The following is a 15,888-nucleotide window of genomic DNA, read 5'->3' as shown; positions in this document are numbered from 1 at the left end:
CAGGAAATGCCTGGCTACTGAGCGTTACAATACGTTTCTACTAGGTTAATTGTCAAGTGGCACACGGAACTACATAGTCTGAAGTGAAATGCACACATCAAGATTATGGCATTTATGTACAGAGAGCTCCAGCTGCATTTCCTTCTTACCCAGTGTGTGAATACATCCATCGTACCCAGATGGAGCTGAGTGATAGATTGGTGGCTGGTGGCCGGTCCGTCTCACCCAGTGATACAGTCAGTTGTTTCAGTAGTGTTGCCACTGAAGCAGAGGCTACATTTCCTAGTCCATCCCCTCCAGGGCCAGGTTTAGGGGTACCCAAAATAAATCACAAGGGGACGCCAAGGAGGAAAGTGCATCCCCAGCCACAGGCTAACTTCTTCGTTGCTCCCAAAAAAGGAACGAATCTTCTGTGTCCTTCAGCAGGAAACGCTTTCCAAGGCGTACTAGTTTAGACTAAGCAGGGACTCAGCCACCCATAGGTGCTGCTCTCAGCCACATAGCCCAGTGGGTCTAAAGCATTTTCATCTGGCGGAGCACTCCTTAAAAATCAAGATCCTTTTGTGAGCACTTCCCCTCCCGCAATCCTGATCCTTCACCTTTCCTGCAACAACAGCTATAGTGCTAGGCTAGAGAGAATGGCAGCATTCAGAAAATGTAAAGGGATTGATATGAAAATAGATTCCCATTAATGTGATGGGTGCAGTTGCTTGAGTACAGCCCTACATTGTATTGGTGCTGTTTATGTCCCCTCCCTTGGTGGAGAACAGATTAATATTAGATCTCCCTCTGCCGCCTGCAGCCCTCACTGCTCAGATCTCCTCAGGTTACTTTGCTCCTTAGTTCTGCCCTCCATGGTGTCTGCTGTCTCCTCTCATCCACAAATTGGATTGCAACTGAATTTACAGAGATGCCCAGCAAAGACAGATACACAGGAACTATGCACAGGACAAAGTGCTTGGATTTGTTTGGCCGGAAAAGCCTCAGGAGATAACAATAGCAACACATTACAGCTACGGTTTGAAGTTGGAGGTGCTTCCCCGTTGGAACAGAAGCAGCTCCGTGGACCACAATGTGAGATCCGTGCATCAGCAAGAGTCTCAACTGCTGAGAAAACCGCTACCGTCCACTTCCACTAGAGGCACTGCACTCTGTATAGTACGTAAGGAGGACTGGCCATTCAGATTTGAACTGGTTGAAGAGTCTACATTTTATAATCCCTCCTTGCAAATAAATAATAAAAAGAATTAAAAAACCCCTACTAGATTATCAAGTCCATTGTCCTGCAAGAGCAGGGCACAGACCTCAGATTCAGGCAGTATCCGAGATGAACAGGAATGGGTGGTTACACTGGGGAAGAGAAAGCATTCCGTATTTTACTAGAGTGCTCTTCACTGACCTAAGGTTTTTTTTTAACTATCGATATTTCAGTGCTTTAATATAAATGCATATGGTGTCCTGAGGAAGGCACCATCCCTCTTTGCATAGATTGGAATCTTATTCATAGCTCAGCCAGCACAGATGCTCCCCAATTCAGAGTTGTCTAAAACACAGCAGGACTATATGGACACGCCAGCCCCTGTGGCGCACAATGAAGTCCCCTGAGTTCTAATGGAACAATGTATCACTCGGCACACAACGGAGCCGTCTCCGCAGGACAGACTGCTTCCCTTACCAATGCAGGTTTTCTGGTCCTCATCAAGCTGGTAGCCAAAATTACAGGAGCAGACAGGGCCAGAGCTGGTGTGATGGCATACATGGGAACAGCCACCATTGGCCTCACAGCTATTCACAATCTCCATCTCTATCCCTGGAAAGCAAACAAACATACCGTATGGCTATTTATCGAACATCTTGTAACATTTACAGGATTTTTCCAGGGGATCATGACCGAGCCATCTCTGCCGTACCTGGATTTACAGAGCCACGTTCTGGCAGTCACCCAGCATTTGGGATAACAGACTCCCAGAACAAGCAGGCTTTATTGCATGCACATATTACAGCTGTCTATGCACTGCCCTCAGGAATAAGAAGAGTAGGAACAGTGTGCAGGAGAGAGGGGTTGTGGGTAGCTGTAGTACGTAGAGGCCACTGCTAGGGGAGGAAATGATGCACAAACAGATCACATGCCGTTCACAGCTCCTGATCCCAGGCTATGCCCCATAATATCCCTGCAAAAATCCTGTCCTGGACAAATTGTGGGGCAGCCTCCCTACAACCTTTCAAACGGCCTTGAAAAGGGGCAGACAAAGCCCACTGCTTACTCCTGCTGCTGACTTCGGACATGCTCCAGAGCATGCTGCCAGACAGAATCTGGCGCATCACCTTGCTGGAGGTTCTGCAGTGCACAGAGATTTAATGACAGCTAGAAACTGGAGCAGCAGCGGCGGCACAGAGCTAATTACAGAAATATTCAGATTCTGAGAGCTGGGAGAGTTGGAGCCACTCCTTGTAATGCTGGAAGAAACATGAGTAGCAAACAGATACATGAGTTTTTGCCAAATTATATAAAAAAGGTTTTTAATTGAGCTGATTTATGGCCAATATGAAATTTATTAATTAAATATTTTAAAATCAGGCTAGCTAATTAAAAGCTTTGCAAACACAAAGGAACGTGTCCCCAGAGAGGATTTTGGCTCAGTTCCATATATCGCTTCAAAAGAACAATTTTGATACTTTCATCACAAAATGATGTGATGTTTTTCTTCAGCACTTGTCAAATCCTGGGATGGGAGCATGAAAGCCATGAATGCTGCCCCTGCATCTCTCCTGACATCGGGCAGGGAGCCATGCCCGCGGGTAGAGGGAGAGTGTGTCTTTTACTCAGATCTTAGAACGAAACGAAGATCATTTTATTCTTTTCCCTTTGTTGCCATTGTCAGAGCAGTGAGGGGGTTATGAAAGGCAGCTCTGCTTAGAGATAAAAAATGTTAACCATGCACCCACTAAGGACACTTGAAGGAAATTAACACCACAAACAGCACTAAATTGGGCCCATTGCTGGCAGCCTTAGTAGAGAAGCCAAAGCCTCAAATTGCTGCAGAGACTGAATGAATCTCTCACTTCTAGCAGTGGTCATTTCAGAATGGGGCTGAAGCATGCCAGCAGGAGGCAGTGTGGGTGGGTGAAGCTTGCACTGCCACTGCCAACAGATGTACTGCTTCAGTCTCCAGAGCGGGCAGTCTGGCATCTTGTACCAGTAATATTTACAAACTAGCACCAATGTGAATAAGAAAGCAGCTAGGTGTTGAAAGCGGTCCAGATCTGTCCAGTCACCTGTGTGCCAATTAGCAGCAGAAGCCATGGGAAGACTAGATTCTTGGCTGGGGACACTCACAATGCTAAGAGAAATTAACTGGGCAGATCCACTACTCCCAGACTCGCATTTACCTTTCTCATCTGATACTCCATAAACCTACCTGCTTTAATTTCTTATCCCCATCCAAGAAAGGGAAGGAACATTGCTAATGTAATACAAAACTACTGTGCTAAGGGAAATATCTTTATATGATCTGCCTGTGAGCTGCAAGGAACTATACTAGTGGGGGAAAACCAGTGTTATTTTAATAGATAAATGGGGTACAGCATCAGTCCAGCTCTGCACGTCACTCTCAGACCCCATCAGTCAGATTCCTACTCTTGTAAAGACATTTTAATGTCAATATCTAGATCACAGATAAGTGCAGTAGCAGCAGAAATGACCAGGTGAAGGATGGATCTCATATTGTGTTGCTTCTTATAAGAACCGATAAGCCTGAGGGAACACTACTACCCCCCAGTCCAGTGTATTGCATAGCTGACTAGCAGGATATGGCAGAGAACAGCTAGGGTAAATAAGAACACTGGTAGTGACAAAACCCAACATTAATGCATTTGCTAGGGGATTAATAACAACAAGGACATCCATGGTGGTTCTTTATCACGTCAGTAATGGACAATAGAGCTTTACGTGCCAGTGACTTCTCTTTGGACAATTAGCTACCACTGCTGGTCTTCATTAGCCTGATAAAGAATTTATGTGCTTCATCATTTCATAACCCTGAATGTCTCTTTTCTCCCTGGGAGGGAATTGATGGGGACACATTAGATCAAGTTTTGCCTCAGTTACAATTCTGCAATTTCACCAACTTCGAGTTGGGGAGGACAGAGAGCAGCGGAGTTTGGTCCATTGTTTTTAAACAGCTATTAATACACTATCAAAACCATTGCAGGCAGTTTCATGACACCTTTAAAGACCCGGCACAGCTCTTGTCCTGGTGGGAGAATAAGCAGTCCCATAAACTTCCCTTGAAAGATGCCACTGAAAACGCCTAGGACTCTCGTTGTATCAGCGCACATAGAACAACAACGGACAAAGGTTTGTCAAGGATTACCTCACTGTTTACTTTCCTTTTTTTCCCCCCTGTCAAAACTAAGCTCTCTCCCCTCATTGTCAGTGGGTTAGCGAGCCTAGGCAAGGCGGTCAATACTTACTGTAGCACTGCTTGCCATCTTCCCCCAGCTCATACCCAGGATTGCAAGTGCATTTAAAGGAGCCGCGGGTGTTGAGACAGCTGTGTGCACACACGGCCAGCCCAATCGCACATTCATCTACGTCTGCAAGAGAAAGACAGGCAATTACCAAAACCAAGCAGAGCAGCTCTGGCAGCGGAATGCCCTCCAGAAGGAGCACAGCTCCCTGCCTTTCAGTGTCTTCAAGAGAGGGACGGTTTGTGGGGCTCCTTTCTGAACTGCACACAGCAGACTGGTCTCTTGTCCCTCCTGAGAGATAAAAGCTGGAAACAGTTGCATGATGGAGTTAACTGGAACTTCAGTAGAGTGGAGAGGTGTGTGTGTGTGTGGGGGGGAGATATGGCAAACATCCATTGTTGAATCGGTTGCCACATGTCTTGTGCACAGCTAGGAAAGGCGTATGATTGTCTTTGTATTGCACTACTGCATTTCTGGAAGCAGAGATCACTGGTTCAAAAGCCTACGTTGCGGGGAATAGTGGGTTGTACCCTCTTCTTTGCCAAAACCTCTGCCACAGACTCAAACCAGAGATCAAGCATTTCATTTTTGGTGTTTCTGACTTTTTGGGGGGGGGGGGGGGGGGGATGATTTCTTACATTCCACTGCACCTCCCCACGCACTGGGGTCAGGACCATAAGCAGAGACACCAGCAAACAGAAGAGCTGGAATCAGGAACTATTCATCTGTTCACAGGAGGCTTCCAGCCCCGTTGCTAGATCAGTGAAGTAAGGCTGCTGGCCAGATTTCAACTAATCAACTAATCTTGGATGCTTTCCTGAGCTGAACCTTTGGAAAAGTGTAAGGCTCATTTGTCACTGTGTTAGACACTGACATTAACAATACCTCACAGAGCAAGACAAGGGTTGTCTCTCTCTCCGTGCAAGCTGCATTGTGGGTACTGTACCTTCGCAGGTCTTGCTGTCAGCTGCCAGTCTGTAGCCAGGGTGGCACTCACAGTGCACTGTTCCATGGCGATTTTGGCACTGGTGCATGCAGCCTCCGTTCCTATTGGCACACGGGTTCCTCACTACACAGACAGAGCAGGGGCAAGTAAACATCATTTCAAACAGATCCTCTCTCTTGCTGCCATTAGCCTCGTGGAAGAATAAAGCGCCGTGTTCCTGGATATCCAGGACAGACTGTAGTTCATTTAAAACAATCCATCAATACAAGAGAGAAGCTCCATTCCTGGGAGAAAAGCTCCTCATTTGTTGTAAGGACTGCCCTGGACTTGGCCCAAAACTCAGAGGACTCACCAGAGATGCATTTACCAAGCAGTCCCTAGCAGCGCATGCCTATCCCACAGGCTGTGTGTGCAAACTGTCGGATCTGTCAAACTGTCACAGCATCAGCTGCCCCACAAGATCCCAAAGTACTTTACAAAGTTTGTAAACTCTACCTACATCAAAGTCACTTTCCCGATAAAGCCCAGCAGGGGAGGCAGGACAGCCTTAAATCTGTCGTAGGGCAGGAGAAAAGTGCAGGGGTTTCTGTTCCACTGACATATTGCTGCTCCTTCACTTCCTCAGGAGAGCATGTCCCAATACAATTTCATTTGGGTTGGCCAGGCTCCTTTCTGCTCTTTCTCAGCTTCCAAAATAATTCCCAGAAGATGTCCAAGGCAATATAATAAGCAGAATTGGCACCAGCTTCTACTACAGTGCAACATCCCAATCTGATCTGCTCCACATCTGAGCATGCAGTTGTGGCATCCCCCTGGTTTGTGTCCAGTTAGCTAGTCTCTAAATCATTATTAACCGTTTCACACCTGGTTCCTCTCTAGGAATGTGAGTGGGAACATGGGAATAACAACGTGGAATTCCTACAGCACTGGACTTCCTTTTAAATAAATCTAGCTTGTGATTACAACCTGGGAAAGCAAAGACAAATGAGAAGGAGTGCCTCTGAATTCACAATTCATTCCACGTGCTCAGAGCAGACTCACGGACACAGTGCTTGCCATCCTCCTTCAGGTGGTAATTGTGCCGGCACCGGCACTGATGCTGTGTTAGGGTCAGCTGCACGCAATCGTGTTCGCATCCACCATTGCTGACGGCACAGGTGTTCACAGCTAGGAGAGCAAAGGGTGAAAATGATTAGAGCAGGCTGACAAACAGTATGCAAGCGTCTGCTTTGCAAGAGCCAGGGCAGAATACAGGCACCAATATGCAGATTTACGACTACAGCAGGAACCAGACTGGCTAATAAGAATTCCAAACTCTGGAGCATATTCAGTCCTGGCATAAGTGGGGGCAGTTCCTGGTGAATCTTTAAACTGTGCTATATAAACACTGATTGTGGTTGTCATAAGCATCTATTCTGTATTCAATACACAAGATACATGCTACAATATTGTGCTATGAAGATATCCTGGGCAGTACACCCAGACCCAGGGCACTGTTCTTCAATGATAAGAGCAACTCTATTCAGCAGCGTGAGTCAGCAGCTTTAAAACACTGTTTACTAGAAATAAAGATTTCCCAGTACAGCTCCCAGCTGCTCCTCAGGGAAAGGTACACAGGCCAGAACTTTTCTGGCTTGGATTACATAATCTAAAACTAAATTCAGAAAGCTACATGGGAGGGGAGTTAACAACAAGCATGTTTGCTTTATAAACGCTAATCCCTCCCTAGCAGGTGGCAGTGTCAGAGGACAGGGACTGGGGACTGCTTATTTATAACTGAAACTCTTGCAATTGTGCTCAATGACACTGACTACAGGTTCAATAGCCCAGCTAGTTCAAGTCAATAATTTCTGTTTACAGTGAATGGCCATCGATGGCATATTCAAATGCTTCCTCATGACAAAATGATACAGAAAATTAACTGTAATTGCCAGGATCACTTCTGGAGCCTTTTCTAAAAATTGGCATTATGTTAGTTATCTTCCAGTCCTCTGGTACAGAGGCTAATTTAAGTGATAGGTTACATAGCAGTTCTGCAATTTCATATCTGAGTTCCTTCAGAACTCATGGGTGAATACAATCTGGCCTGGTGACTTATTACTGTTTAATTTATTGATTTGTTCCAAATCCTCCTCTACTGACACCTCAATCAGGGACAGTTCCTCAGATTTGTCACCTAAAAAGACTGACTCAGGTGTGGGAATCTTCCTCACATCCTTTGCAGTGAAGATTAATGCAAAGAATTCATTTAGTTTCTGCACAATGGCCTGGACTTCCTTAGTGCTCCTTCAGTACCTCAATCATCCAGTGGCCCCATCCACTGTTTGGAAGGCTTCCTGCTCCTGATGTACTTAAAAAAAAATTGTGGTTAGTTTTTGTCTTTTGCTAGTTGTTCTTCAAATTCTTTTTTGGCCTGCCGAATTATACTTTTGCACTTGACTGGTCAGAGTTTCTATTTTACTCAGTAGGATTTTACATGCAATTTTTAAAGGACGTTTTTTTTTGTCTCAGTCTCTTTTACTCTATTGTTTAGCCACAGTGGCAATTTTTTGGTTCTCTTATTGTTTATTTTTATTTGGGGGTATACATTTACTTTAGCCTCGATTATGGTGTTTTTAAAAAGTTTTCATGCAGCTTGCAGGCATTTCACTCTTGTAACTGTTCTTTTTAATTTCTCTTTAACTAGCTTCCACATTTTTATGTAGTTCCCCTTTTTGAAGCTAAATGCTACTATAGTGGGTTTCTTTGGCACTTCCTCCCCCCCAAGGACTTTAAATTTAATTCCATTATGATCACTATTATTGAGTTCAGCTATATTTACCTTTTGAACCAGACCCTGTGCTCCACTTAGGACAAAATCAAGAATTGCTTCTACCCTCTTGGGTTCCAGTACTAGCTGCCACAAGAAGCGGTCATTAATAGTGTCTAGAAATTTTATCTCTGCATCTCAGCTTGAGGTGATGTACCCAGTCAATATGGGGAGAGTTGAAATCCCCCATTATTATTGGGTTTTCTGTTGTTGCCTCTCAAATCTCCCTGAGTATTTCACAATCACAGTCAACATCCTGGTCAGGTAGTTGGCAGTATATTCCTACTGCTATACTCTTATTATTCAAGCATGGAATTTCTATCCATAGAGATTTAATATTTTTACTATATTTGACGCTAGGCTTTCTTTCACATATAGTGGCACTCCCCTACCACTCAATCCTTAGCCTCTCCACTGAGATGAACAAGGATACTAACAAATGTTTGACCGGATATGTGAACATTTTATCTGTAATAACTGAATCTGTAATAACTGCTCATTTCATACAGGCCACCAAAAAACTATCCAACCGCACTGACTTTTGGTCACTACACACCCAGGAGAGATTAAAAGAGTGTGTGTGTGTGGGCATTACACATCACACTTTAGAGTTGTGTGTGTGTGTGTGTGTGTGTGTGTGTGGCTGGTCCTAAAAATACAACCTATAATGGAAACACAGAAAGAGCTCCCACCAATCAGTTTGCAGAAGAAATTGCTGTACCAATAGGGAAGAATCTTATGAGGGGACAACCACAGTCCCTAACTAAAAACACGTCTTCACAAACCAGCACTGCTCAGATAATCACAACTTGAGCAACCTCCGAAGTATCGCTAATCAGTCAACCCTGGAAAGCTAAAGCCAATAAAACTCTGCCTGTTTTTCATGGGATCTCTATGTTCCTATAAAGTTCTCTTCTGTAAAAACATATGCTTCTCTGGCAGGCACTGCAAAGTTCCAGCTCACTCATTTTTAAATATTATTATTTTACAATATAATTGCAATAGGACAACATGCAGCAACAATAACACTTAGAATCCCCAGCTCTATTTATCCCGGGATCTCAAAGGGCTTTATAAACATGAATTACCGAAGCCTCTCTATCCCCTTGGTGGTGCACAGAAAAACAAACACGACTAACCCATGAATGGAGTAGGACTCAAATTCTGGCCAGGACTCCAAGTGAACTGAACCTTTGGGAGGTTCAGAAAGTTTGTCTTGCCCTTATTAGGCTGGGGATACTGAATACCTCATTTACTTTGCCTTTGGGTGCTCTACACCAGTGGTTCTCAACCAGGGCCCCGGGGCCCCTGGGGGGCCACAAGCAGGTATCTGGGGGTCCACCAAGCAGGGCCAGCATTAGACTCGCTGCGGCCCAGGGCAGAAAGCCAAAGCCCCTCGCATGGGGTTGAAACCCAGGGCTCTGAACCCCACCACTCGGGACTGAAGCTGAACCCTAAGAAATGCAGCTTCACGGGGGGGCCCTGTAGCAAGTGGCCTCAGGCAACTGCCCTGCTTACTACCCCTAATGCCAGCCCTGGCTTTTATATGCAGAAAAACAGTTGTTGTGACACAGGTGGGCCGTGGACTTTTTATAGCCTGTTGGGGGGGGGGGGGGACTGCTTAGAAAGAAAAAGGTTGAGAACCCCTGCTCTATACCTCCTTAGAAGGTATGCCAAGTGCCCCTCTTAGCCTGAGCTGGGGTGTTGCAGGACGCCTCCCTCATCGGACTGGGGTAGGAGTGTAATAATGCCTCCCTTGGCCTCGGCAGTGGGGGAATTCAGCGCATATTGCAGTTGTAAATTGATTTTTCATTTGTTATTTATAGTTCACTTTGAAACACAAAGACCTTCTCCTATAGAAAGGGTTATGAACAGCTGGAAAGAAGGTTAGAGGACTATGGCCACAAAAAAAAGGCTAAGAAGTTATATCAAATGACAGCTCTTGGCGTTTATAACTTGTAAGTCAAATACAGTACAGCTCTTTAGCTCAGCTATGAAAAATGACCTCTATGGTTGGATGTTTACAGTAAGGAAACAGACCTCTCAGGCTTGTTCAATGCCTTTCATTTTCCCTCCTAATTAAATCCATTTAACCTGCACCTTTTTAACAAACAGTTTCTACTGTAGCAAAGTAGACTGATGAAATACTGAAAGCTATTTGATTAAACCAGTATATTTTTACCAGAATGTAAGCGAAACCCCAATATTATTCACTGTGCAGACATTTAATCCAGGATACACATGGAAAAACCACAAAAATGTTCTGATTTTTCTACAAACAATTCTCCAAACCGAATCTGTTCAAACCAGAGCTCAGGACCTCTCTGATACAGAACACTTTGAACTTCCATTTGCATCAAGGCAAACATGAGTCTCTGATTAACTAAACAACATTTTTGGGAATAAAACTAACTTAATTGGGTCAAAAATGTTGCAGAATGCTGCACGACACTGGAGCAAGAACTATAAGCCTGGGTTAATTTTCCTGATTTTTTTTTATTTGTTCTACTTTGACAGAGACAATAAAAGTAGTTGGCATTACTGAAAAATTATAGTTATATTACTTGAGTTATAACAGAGCTGGGTGGTAGCCATTTTAAATGTTCTGGTATATTAAAATGTTTAATAAAATCATATTCAAAATCTCTATAAATAATGCAGTTATAGTTCTGTTTTTTTAAAAAAAATCATTAAAATAATGCTAAACTCAGCCAGTACATTTCTCCATATGGGAGAAACACAAGGCCAAAGTTTAAAATCCAACACATCTTAAGTCCAAAATAAGCTCACAGTATGAAACTATTCATTAGAGTCTGGGGTCTAAGTTGCCTTCGTGACCCATCAATGCTATACACCAGATTTTTAAAGATTTAAAACCTATAGTCAAAGTTCTCGTTGGCTTTCAAATCAAAAAAGACATCATGCTGTACTGCCAGCCCAGGAGAGGGAAGTCCTCGAAGACAGCCACACAGCAGCAACAGCATGGGCAGGCTTCCCAAAACAGATTTGAAAGGATCACTTCTACAACTAACAAAACCAGGTTTAATCTCCCACGTCCATTTAGTCCCTCGCCTTTCCACGGAGACATACCAACCAGATGCCACGTGCTAGCAATTGTGATCGTGGATTTTTGTGATGGGGACAATCCTCCGTAATGAGGCAGAGTGAAACTTCTAGCATATCACATGTACACCATCCAAGCACTGTCAGATGGCAATGACTATCCATCACGATAAAGCTGGGTTGGACACAAGCAACTAGTGAAAAGATATACATCCCATTACCAAGGGACTGACCAGCAAGTCCTCCTTGACAAAGGTCTTTTAGAAGAAAGCCCTTGTAGGGTGACCAGATGTCCCGATTTTATAGGGACTGTCCTGATATTTGGGGTTTTTTCTTATATAGGTTCCTATTACCCCCCCACCCCTGTCCCGATTTTTCTCACTTGCTGTCTGGTCACCCTAAGCCCTTGGAACGCTGCTACCATGTCTTTGCCATGACTTTCCAGCAACACTGGAACCAAATATGGCGAGACGATGGGCTGTGAAGTGCCTTGACGCCTTACTGCAAAAGCCAACTCAAAATGTTTGAGGAGAACTAATAAACAGAAGCCAAAAGGTGAAGCAGCAGGAATGTTGGGATCTTACAGGTATTTTATTTCCTCTCATTCTCCTCTCCACCTCCCCAAAGTGCAGTACACTGTGTTAGCAAATGTATTGTTAAAGACTAATAATCCCATCTGAACCTCATACATTCTGACAGTGGACATGCTGACTAAGGAACCCTAGTGTTCTATTTGCGTTAACCATGCCGGGTACTTTCCAGCCCAGGACAAGTAATAGGAGCCAAGCGTCATTCTCTGGCAAGAGGCATATGGACAAGACAGTGGTGGTTGGCATCACTGGCTATTCAGCACGAAGTAGTTTGTGGTGGAAAGGATCAAAGCAATAACATTATATTGCTTTTAATATATACCACCCACATTACACTGAACAGCAGCAGTGCTCTCAGATGCCAGCACTAGGAAAAGAAGCAGACTGGTTTAATTTAAGCACAGGGAATGGCAAGAACTAACGAGTAAATAGCTTCCTCTTTTTTCTTCTTCTTAAAGGAAGGGCCATTTAGTCCTGGGCCTCCTTGGGATGCTGTCTCACAGAGCAGTGAGTGAAGGTTAAGACTCATTATTGGTCTTATTTGAATTAGTAATCCCTTTCTTTACAAAGCCACACTAAAACAAATTTCCATTCCCAGATGCTTTCCCTAGCTGACCCTTTCCGTGACAACGCTGCCAAACCCAGTGTCATATTGTGTATCATGTGGATTTGTGTGAGAAAAACTCGACAGATTTTCCACAGATGATATTTCACAGCTTTAAAAGAGACCGAACTACTTCCATCCTCTCTGCTTCGAAAGTGAGTTTTGTGGTTGGGAAAGGTTCTGGGCTGACAGCCCTAGAGTCCGAGGTCCTCGGCTGATCCCGAAACAGATACAGCACGGACAGTGCCAGTGTTTGCCGCACACGGAAAGCCATGTCTAGTCTGATAATAGAATGGACTGAACCAACTGGCAAAGCAGCACACTTCAGGCTCAGGCTTGGCAAATGCATGCATCTGACTCCTTCCTGCAGCTGAAAGTCAACCCAAGCCCTTGTGGTTACAGGCAGCTGTTCTCCTGCAGTCTTGGAAGCGCAGATGCCAATAGAAGCTGTCAGTCGTACATCTCTAAGGTGCCACAAGTACTCCTGTTCTTTTTGCTGATACAGACTAACACGGCTGCTACTCTGAAACGTCTCCCTTGAAGGTCACTCTTCCCTATCTCCCAGGGACCAATTTCAGAACATAGAGGGGGAAGTGAAACATCCACTCCCATTCATCCACTCTCTAGATTACCTGCTTAAACTGCTCTGTACCCCATTTACCAACCCTGATTCAGCTTCGAGTCAACAAAGCACTTAAGCAAGTGCTTAATTTATATGCCTAAAGTTAAGCACACTGTAACAGGGTAGCCGGCCCCTTAAATGCAATCAGGCTCAGCTCTCCTGTTCCAATCCAGGTGCAACCTAGTTTGGTGCAATAAGCAGGGCAGGTCTACCTCTAGGGAGTTATAAATGAGGAACAGCCCAAAGGCATGTGACAATTCAGAGTCCCGAGAGGGAGACAGAAAAGCCAAGGGCTCTAGAGAAGCAGAGAGCTCAGGAAAAGAGCAAAGCTGGGCTGATCGCTGCAGGGAGAGGAGGCCACTGAAGGAGGGAGCGGTGAGAGTTCCCTACTTGGGCTGTGGAACCAGAGATCAAGCTGGTGAAAGCAGAAGGCAGAAAGACAGTGTACAAACTTCCCCAGGCTGGACAGCCATGGCCAGAGAGGGCTGAGAGCAGCAGAGGGAGATGTTTGCTGGCCCTCTGAGCCAGACAGGAGGACCAGACAGAGCTGGAGGCTGGGGAATGATAGAGGGGTGAGCCCAATGATGTCTCTGGGCAAGAGCGAGAACCTGACCCGAGACTGAAAACGGGAGGAGAAGCACCCCTCCTAGAAGGGCTGGAGTGAGGCATGCTGAGAGATGACAGGCCCATACCTGACAGTCTAAAGAGATGCCAAAATCTAAAGCAAGACACGAGAGCTGCACCAGAGCACCTGAGCATGGTAAGAGATGCCATGGCAGTACCTGGTGTGCTGATGGTTTACTGAGACTTGAAAGCTTCCATGTACTGTTGGGATTGTCTTGGGGAATTCCAGACTATGATTGTGGGACTTCTGCAATTAATTAACCCTGCAACAGGCTACTTGTACTTGGAAACTTTGTGGGGAGTTACTGAGGCCACAAGGGAGTGCCATGAAGTTCTTTGCTGAATCGACGCCTAATGTCACATACCTTAGCAAGTTGGTGGCCGAGGCAGAAACAGAATCTGCGGCCTTGACTCAATTTCCCCTGCTCTCACTTCTCTCTCTCTTAGGCACTATTTTGCTTTCAAGTCCAGCTGACTTGCCATCAAAAGTAACAGGAAAATTCTTAAAACACAAATGCAGCCAATCAAAGTTGTCAGTATGGGGGTTCACCCCCTAACGCTGAATACAAAACCTTCAACTCCAAGAAATCCTTAAGTGCTAAACACCACTGTGCAGAGTCAGGGTTAAATTTTCAAGCACATCTGTCTAAGTTGGCCACACAACACACGGGACTGAAAACAAAGCTCTAGGCAATGGCAGCGCATGCACTGTGTGTGCAACTTCAGCAACACACGAAACATCAAAACACAGTTCTTCCATCCAATCAAAAAATCCCTGGTATACTTGATATTTCTTCATCTAACATACTCTTAATGATATAAATAGGGATATATTGTGTAATCTAAGTTCCAACAATCTCCAGAAACACGCTGTGTGCTAATAAGGACCATCTCTGCTTCCCAGGCCAAAGAAAGCAATTGGCTCGAAGTAAATCCCTTGTTTTGCAATGGAGTCCAAAAAAAAAAAAAAAAAAGAGAAACGCTCTGAAACAGTATAAAAGGACTGAAAGATGTTTGCCATCCCCCTCTTCCCATCCATTTCTGAGCCCGGGACAGGAGGTAATTTCAGGATAGTGTGGCGATGTTCTTTCCTTGAGTAGAAATCTCCCCGTTTGTTCTCCCTTCCTTCTGTACCGAAGCCGTGTCACGCTGGGCTGTCATATTTCAGCAGCAGAAAATGTGTACAACGTTCAAGAATTTCTTGCAGCCTTGGTACAGATCAAGCAATGAGTTGTAGGCCAGGGTGAGACTCTGCGCTTTCATGTGCTGTTCTAAGCAGCACACGCACATCACAGCCCCAGGAAAGTGGGGGGGGGGGGAAAGGAGATGGGTTTAACAACTTTTACACCCTCCCAATTCTAGGGTGTTCCATGGCCTCGAGCGACCCTGGCAGAAGTTAGGCAGCCGTCCAGGGGTGACTGTGTCTGCTTATGGGCAGCAGTGTGGCACAGACTCTCCACAGCACTGCCCTCTCACCCTCACTTTAGCACAGCACCTGAGCCAGGGCTTGTAAAGGGGCCTTCGGAAGACACCCTTTGGCTTTCTCTTCCCTGCTTCCCGCACCAGGGGAATTGTCCCCAGGCCGTATCTGGAGCCTTTAGGGCCCCTTTGTCCAGTGGATATGGAGAGAGTGGGAGTTAGCAGCATTTTTCTAGGGGAGGGAGTATGCCTGGTGGAGCAGGGGAGGGAGAGCCGTGAGGCCTGGGTGCTATTGACTCTGCTACAGTCTCACTGTGACACAAATTAATTCATTTACCCTCCCTCTGGGCAATTTACCCATCAGTGTGTAACAGCTACAGGAGGCACAAGGCATGGGAAAGAAAGCAGCTAAATGTTTCACCTGGTTTCTAGTTCCTGCATATCACGAGAGAGGATAGGAATATCCATCACAAACATGTAATAGTAACCCAAACAATGAGCTGGAAGTATTCATCCTCTCCCTGTGCCACCCTATTTGTGGTGTGAGCTCTGCAAGAGCTTTTGAACCTTCAGAGTTAACAGCAAACCAGCCTTATCTAGGGGGGTTTGAAGACAGGATGTGCTTTAGTCAGTACCGTTGATGAATCAACAGCTTTGTGGGTTTTGTGGTGATAGGAAAACATTCAGAGAATTGGATTCATGGGTTGACATATTTTAACTAGAAACTTCATAGCAAGATAC

The 15,888-nt window shown here is 45.1% G+C and overlaps 1 protein-coding gene across 6 annotated transcripts in view; it reads right to left on the bottom strand.

The window, feature by feature from the left end:
• The window catches only part of MEGF6 (multiple EGF like domains 6), a 255,179-nt gene that overhangs the window by 49,639 nt on the left and 189,652 nt on the right, over window positions 1-15,888 (bottom strand). For all 6 annotated transcript variants that reach the window (XM_065574928.1, XM_065574927.1, XM_065574929.1 and 3 more), the window contains 4 exons: window positions 6,458-6,583; window positions 5,417-5,539; window positions 4,474-4,596; window positions 1,676-1,810 (listed from right to left, as the gene is read on the bottom strand). In XM_065574928.1, coding sequence (XP_065431000.1) covers window positions 1,676-1,810; window positions 4,474-4,596; window positions 5,417-5,539; window positions 6,458-6,583 — 507 coding nt within the window. The remainder of the gene's footprint in view (window positions 1-1,675; window positions 1,811-4,473; window positions 4,597-5,416; window positions 5,540-6,457; window positions 6,584-15,888) is intronic.

This window comes from Chrysemys picta, chromosome 21, assembly GCF_011386835.1.
Source record: "Chrysemys picta bellii isolate R12L10 chromosome 21, ASM1138683v2, whole genome shotgun sequence".
Taxonomy (NCBI): domain Eukaryota; kingdom Metazoa; phylum Chordata; order Testudines; family Emydidae; genus Chrysemys; species Chrysemys picta.
Note: the sequence above shows the minus strand (reverse complement) of the source record. Positions and strands in the feature narration are given on the sequence as shown.